This window comes from Eutrigla gurnardus (assembly GCF_963514095.1).
Source record: "Eutrigla gurnardus genome assembly, chromosome: 4".
Lineage (NCBI taxonomy): Eukaryota > Metazoa > Chordata > Actinopteri > Perciformes > Triglidae > Eutrigla > Eutrigla gurnardus.
Window position 1 is genome coordinate 20,469,846 of NC_139918.1, and position 7,261 is coordinate 20,477,106.

At 39.1% G+C, this 7,261-nt stretch overlaps 1 protein-coding gene across 1 annotated transcript in view; it reads left to right on the forward strand.

Moving 5' to 3' along the window:
• Nucleotides 1-1,139, forward strand: part of LOC311012930 (forkhead box C1-A-like) — a 2,276-nt gene extending 1,137 nt beyond the window's left edge. The window contains 1 exon segment of the mRNA XM_084008759.1: nt 1-1,139. This exon segment is cut by the window's left edge and continues 344 nt beyond it. Coding sequence (XP_083864885.1) covers nt 1-577 — 577 coding nt within the window. The 3' untranslated portion in view covers nt 578-1,139.
• Nucleotides 1,140-7,261: the final 6,122 nt, after the last annotated feature.

The window sequence follows — 7,261 nt, forward strand, 5'->3', positions numbered from 1 at the left end:
CATCATGACCTCGCTCCGGGGGTCTCCGCAAGGGGCCCCCGAGCTCACCTCCGCCAGGACAGGTATAACGCCGTCGTTGTCCTTAAACTATTCCCCGAACCAGACGTCCGTGTATAGCTCGCCGTGTAGCCAGAACGCCATCTCCACTACCTCCAACGCCACCTATCATTGTAACATGCAAGCCATGAGCTTGTACGCCGGGGACAGGTCGGGCCACTTGGCGCCGAGCACCACCGTGGACGAAACGTTGCCCGATTACTCGGTCACGACCACCTCCTCCTCGTCCCCGTCCATGGGCCACGGGAACCTGAACTCTGTGCAGGAGGGCCACCACAGCCACCAAGGGAGGCTGACCTCGTGGTACCTGAACCAGGCCGGAGACCTGGGCCACCTGGGCGCAGCGTACCCGGCACAGCAGCAGAACTTTCACTCCGTCCGGGAGATGTTCGAGTCCCAGAGGATCGGCTTGAATAACTCGCCGGTGAACGGGAATAACAGCTGTCAAATGTCGTTCCCGCCGAGCCAACCCATCTATCGCACTTCGGGAGCTTTCGTATATGACTGCAGCAAGTTCTGACCAAAAAAAAATTAAAAAAAATCAATCAATAAATATATATATTATATATAGGCTCAATATTTCCCTCACGTTGGTTGAACTCTTCCAGTAAAATTCAACTTCCCCTCCCTCCCCCCTCACCTGCCCACACCACATGGACTAACATGAGACAGCAAACAAAACAAACAAAAACAAAACAGAAAAGACTTGCTCTTTTCTAAGGAACAGTGTTACTGCAAATTACACGTAAGTCTCTCTTTGTTTTTGTGGCTTTATGTGATATGATAAAGATGTGTTAATGCAGTTGCCATGGACGTGTTAATTGCATATAGTAATTTATTTCTAAATAATTAAAAAAATAAAATAAAAATGTAGCCGGATATTATGGACCAAACACCCAAAAAAAAAAAGAAAAGTGTTTCTAAATTGAATTGCCTTAATTGTCCAAAAAACAACTGTTCCATTATAAAACGTAAGGAAAAAGGGACGTGTATATCGCCGTACTATTTCAAAGATTCTTCATTTGTTGAAAAGTATTCTGAAGGATTTGTTTGTTTGTTTAATAAATTGTCATTTTATGTGAGTTAAAGTTGCGACTCGTTTCTTCCAGGCTGCTGATATTGGTTTTACTCTCAATCTGGCCCGTGTTAGAGTTGTGAGGGAGGTAAATAGGCCTCGTGATTGATCCGATGACCCTCTGAGATTTCTTTCATTTGCATTGTAAACTGGTGCACAGATGCAGATCTCGAAAAGTTTTACTCGCACCACAAAATACGGAAAAGTTTCTTCATATTGCCCTAGAAGTATTTCACCTCAGGGAAAAAATAATATTCTGGATTAAAAAAAAGATTGAGGGGGTAAAAACGAATTTGTGTCGACCAAAAATAGAAATCACCTGTTTAGGGTGTATTTATTTATTTACCATTCATATATCATGTACTTTTATTGTCATATTACACACGATTAAGGCTTTACGCGAGATGATTGAGGTGATGTTGACCTGAGGCCCAGACCACCACGTACACGGCACAACTTTGTTTTGGATTGCGTTGTGTGTTTACTGGCGCATACCGGTGCTTACTTAATATCATACCACGCATGCCAAAGATAGTCCCGTTGTCACTTCGTTTTTGATGTTTCAATTCTCACCAGTCTGACACAACGCCCGTCACGTTTTATCGTCTGACTCATCCTAGTGTTTTCTCACAACAGCCTATGTGGACATTTAACAGCAAGAAAAAGTATTTATTAAATGATGTACTCGAAAAGTCAGATTGGGATTTATTGTCGCCGTTTGTTTCCCCCAGTGACACTAATGGATGGGAATTCCTTTCTTTAAACCACTTCAAATGGAAACTCATTATTTTTTAAACAGGCATTGATTTAGTGCTATTTTATCAGTGGCGATGACTGAAGTTAATATACGTGTCCTTCATCTCGAATCGACGAACAAAACAGCTTATCTTATTTAATTTCATATTTCTTTATTTCATATCAATTTTTCACAATTATTTTTGTATTTTAGGGATTTGAAATATATATTGAGCACATTCATATTTAAAGCATGTAGAACCAATATATTACATTTCGTCCGAGTCGTGAGCGTAAAATTACGCACTAGCCCGTACAACACAAATGATAATAATAATAATAATAATAATAATAATAATAATAATAATAATAATAATAATAATAATAATAATAGCATACTACTAGTACTACTACTACTACTGCTACTACTACTACTACTACAACTACTATTACTACTACTAGGCTACTACTACTAATAATAATAATAATACTTCTACTACTACTACTAATACTACTAATACTTGTATGACAAACTCAAGATAACAGTTATAGCACTACGCGTATAAACAGAAAATTACAGTAGTTAAAGTAAAAATCTTATAACAAGGTAATAATGCCATCTGGTAATGATTGAATTAAAATATTTGACCCCTTAACAATAATAAAACTAAGCATACTACTAATCATGCTAATAATAATAATGGATATCCACATCTGCAAATATTTCATTTCCAAAGGCAGCTGCCTGAATTTCGATTGTATTGACAATGCAGAATGATATTTTTTTCAAGTTTCCCTTTTAACAGAAAAAGATTGAAGAAAAAGATTGAAGAAGGGAAGGCAACATATTGTGACAGCAGAGACAGACCCAAGTAGCGTGACAGACCACATGTAAAGTGCGATTGTAAGACACTTTTCTGTCAAATGGAATGTGTGTTAGATGGGTTTGTTCCTCATATCCTCTCCGGCAGCTTCGGGCTTTTATAGACCAACAAGACACATGCGAACCCAAACCCAACTGTAGCTGCGGACCAGGAGCATGAGTGAACAACAAAGAACCAAAAAAAAAAGAAAGAAAGAAAACGAGATGAAATGCTTCTCTCGTGTCGCTCCCACCTCCTCGACTGCACCGACTATAATCAGGCTCATAAAAGTCATTATAGATACGTGCTCGAGTACGGGCCTAATAAACAAACGTCGTGTTAGGAATAAGATTGATGGCGCCCTCGCTGAATAGACCAGGTCAGGAAGGAATAAAATTCAATCAGAGAGCTGGAATCGTTTTTCATGAGACGGAAAAGGCAGAGAGGGAGACGGGGGTCAATGAGGAGGATGTCGGCCGCCAGAGCACCATCAACAATATAACAGGACGCAGCGCGCGCGCACTCACACAAACAGACACACACGCGCAGAGGGGGCTTATAGCTCGGGGTGCGCGAGACTCCTTGGAAATGTAAATAATACAATTTTAGTTTTTTTTTTTCAGAAATAAGATATTGAATGGATAATAACTTGCACGTTTGGCCCCGACAATGAACGGATACTGTAATTAATAAGGAGCCTGTGGTTTTCTACGTTGGGCCCGGAGGCCCCCCATCCTGTCCCGAGGGGTCCCACAGCAAAATAGGTACAAATTTAATTTCACTTTCATTTCCCTTCTCAGAAGGGCTAGAAAGTTGAACGATATTTCCTGTTACAGTCGTGTCCCCTCCTCCACCTACAGTACAGACAGTCGTGGCTGCTATTTCTCACCAAAAAGTCTATTCAGACGCCACTCGGGGCTGAATGTCATTAAGCAGGGGCTCGAGTCTGCTTGCAGCTCCTTGACAGGCCGACTGTTTCAGCCTGTAATACACTTCACTCTGCTCCCACCCCCCCCCCCCCCCCCAACAAACGTTCCACTACATTCCTGAAATCTTCCCTCTCTGCTTGGAGCAAATAACAACGACAAAACGCATCTGAAATCTGTATTAGTTCACTTATATCAAATCGATATATTTCTGATTCATGGGTTCAAATATAGCTAGATAAGAAATTATTTCAAAATAGTCTCATTTTTGATGTTAACACAAAGTAGAGTATATAGGCGTATTTAGGAAAAATATGACATATGTCATAATATGTCATCTGAATTTGATATGAGTGCCAGTTAGGATTGTGGAAATAAGATCAAAGTTCAAGAAAATCATATAAAAATAAACTGCTATAACACAATTATTATTATTATAAGTATTAGCCTATTATGATGATTTTAAGAAAGCATGGATACAATCAACTAAATGTAGAATATTCTCATTATTTATAATACACACCCGCTGCAGTTATGCAGAGCAAAGGCGTAATATTCTGAATAATTTGTTAAATGATGTCAGATATATAGCTTCACTTTATTATTATTATTATTATTATTATTATTATTATTATTATTATTATTATTATTATTATTATTACCACATCTGTCCTTCACGTGTTGAAGCATGTGTATATTTTTCTTTGATAAATGTTTATCTCAGCAGAGTCAGGAGAAGCTGAGGCTGTAAACGCACCGGAGCCCCGCGGACCGCGTGCACCTGTACGACCGAGTGACCCGCTGCAGCTCACAATGGAAAATGCTGTTTTTACTCGGTTAGTGTACGCGAGCCGACCTCCACGCGCCATCTGTTTCTAATTAGGAGTCCACTATAGACGCGCATTCTGTCTGCACTATACGGCCGAACGTGCGGAAGGTTGGAGGTCCAACACTTGTCTCCCACAAGGGGGGAACAACTGCATGGCTCATTTTTTTTTAAATTTTTTATTAAAGACAACAATTATTCAAGAAATTGTTGGTCAATTATGATGAAAACCGAGCAGAGCGACGAGCTGCAAACAGGGATGAAACGGATCTCCAAGTCACAGAGAATAATGAATAAGGCGCCCGGACGAGGCGGTGGGATAATGGGGAACTGTAAACTCAGAGCGACCTGCGTATAACCCGACAGCCTCCGTCACCTCACCGCCGAACAGAGTTGCCTTCAAGTTACACAAAACCTGCTTTGCTCCTGCTCGGGCCTGCGCTTTCTAATTATAGCACCTTTTTTTTTACGCAGCAATCACTTGAATGTAGCAGTTATTAAACGTGGCATACAGTATTTATTGTCAAACTTAACGTTATGGATTTTTAAAAACGTTTTTCAGCCTTGTTTTTAATTTGAATTTGCTTCACGTTGTTTATTATTTAATATTTTCTAATACACTTAATTACTTTAGGAGACATTGAATTTCTCGAAATGATCAAATCACTGAAAATCGAGGTCATTAATGCAGTGTATTGTTAAATCAGCAAAACGTGTTAAACGATTTGACACCAGATCATTATGGGGTTTTTTTTACGTTTACAAAACACATGGCCTTCTTCAGCAAAAATAAACATATTAAGTGAATTAGAATTGAATACATCTATTGAACACAACTAGAATAAGCCAGCAGGGAATGTCATGAAATGAAGCTAAATACACAGGGCTAATGTACAAACATGTATTTTGCATTATGAATAACATGAGTTGATAAGAAGGCAATATTCCTGGTAGCAGGGAGCAAACAGAACCAACTTGAACTCTATAACTTGTGACATGAGAGGCTCCACTTCAAAGCCGTCCAACTGCTGCTATTTGAGCCACAGTAGCAGTTGTCTGTGTCTTTCGCGGGTCTCATCTCATTTTATGGCCACTGGGTTATGAAAACATCAACAGCAGACTTAGGTTGCTACAAGACTGAGACAATAAGCAGTCTGTTTTTTTAATGAGTAGCAGTGATAACAGTCAGAATTATAAGGAATATGCATATCCTAATATAGAAAATATTTAAATACCCTAATGAGTGAACACAGTGGCTATATTTTTTTGTTCTTCTGTGGTTGCAGGCTGAAATGTTAGCTGGTGTTTTTTTACATTTAACAATATAATGCTGCAGAATACGTTTAACTCCTAAAATGAAAAAAATATAATTAATATATATAAATTCAAATACTTAAGTCATGTTAACCATATTTCTCAACAATCAGATGAAAAAGGCAATACATGTCTAATGACTAAATTGTCACGAATTAGCACATTCATTTTGACTGAATTTAATGATTATAATAAGCTTCCTGCTTCAATGCCATTGCTGCATCTATGAGACTGATCCTCACAGATGTTGATATATAGGGAGATGGGTGTCATGCACCAACAAAAAAAGAAAAGAAAAAAAAGCAGGAGACTGTGCTGGAAGTGAGTGAGTGCTTCAGTGTGTGTGTGTGTGTGTGTGTGTGTGTGTGTGAAACCTTCCTTCTGGCAATTAGTTCCTGGCAGAGTAAATGAAGTGTGCTCCTCCATGCCATATAGAGAGAAATCATGTGTGTGTGTGTGTGTGTGTGTGTGTGTGTGTGTGTGTGTGAACAAGGGGATTTTGATGTGTGTGATTAAGTCAGAACTCTCTGCGACTGACTTCCTCTTGAATTTCTTCCCACTAAACACTCGTCACATCGTCCCTTTTGAAGTTCAGATGGCAGCGCCGTCTGCTCAATGAAAAAGAAGGCGATGTTGACACAGCTCTGTGCTTCCTGGGACAAGGAGATGTACTGATCCAATATACTGTAGCTGATTTATTAGAAACAGATACATATGCTGTTCTCTCCCCCCACCTCCGCCCATCGCTGATGGTGATCACATATTAACTCTGTCAGTCACACAAAGAGGTCAGTAGGTCAAGAAATTATCTGATTGAAAAGTGTTGAACGTTCAAATCAGAATGTCAACGATAACACATCCAACTGGAGGGAAATGCCACTTTATTCTTCCCTCCTCCAACAAGACGGCCATGTTGATGACAGGTTTCATGAGTGATTAGATAAATGAGACTCAGAGGTGTAAATATCAAATAAAAAAATAAAAAATCTGATTGGCTACTTGCTTTGAAATTGTATTCAAAAAGAGAATGGGAAACAATCACTTTCAGAAATTATATTTTAATTCTGCAAATTCAGCAGAACATGCATGCATTTCTCTATGACGGCACTTTATTGAAATAGCATGCTGGGATGGATAATTACTATGCAGAATGAGGTGTGAGGTGAAACACAGGCATGAGAAAACAAACAGGTTAAAAGAATAACATCGACCCCAGCACTAACTGTTACAGGTTTTCACAGATTCTGAGGAGATGCTTCTTCAGTTATTTACAAATAGAACTTGTGGGCAGACAATATATTCATATTTCATGAACGCATTTCCTGCGATTTGAAATGTCCAATAAACAAAACAGTGTGAGGTTGTCTAACCCGTAAAATATACAATAGACGAAAAAGGAAATCTACAAATATGATAAATATATAAAAAAAAGAAACTGTCATTTTAAGACATTCTTAGAAAACAC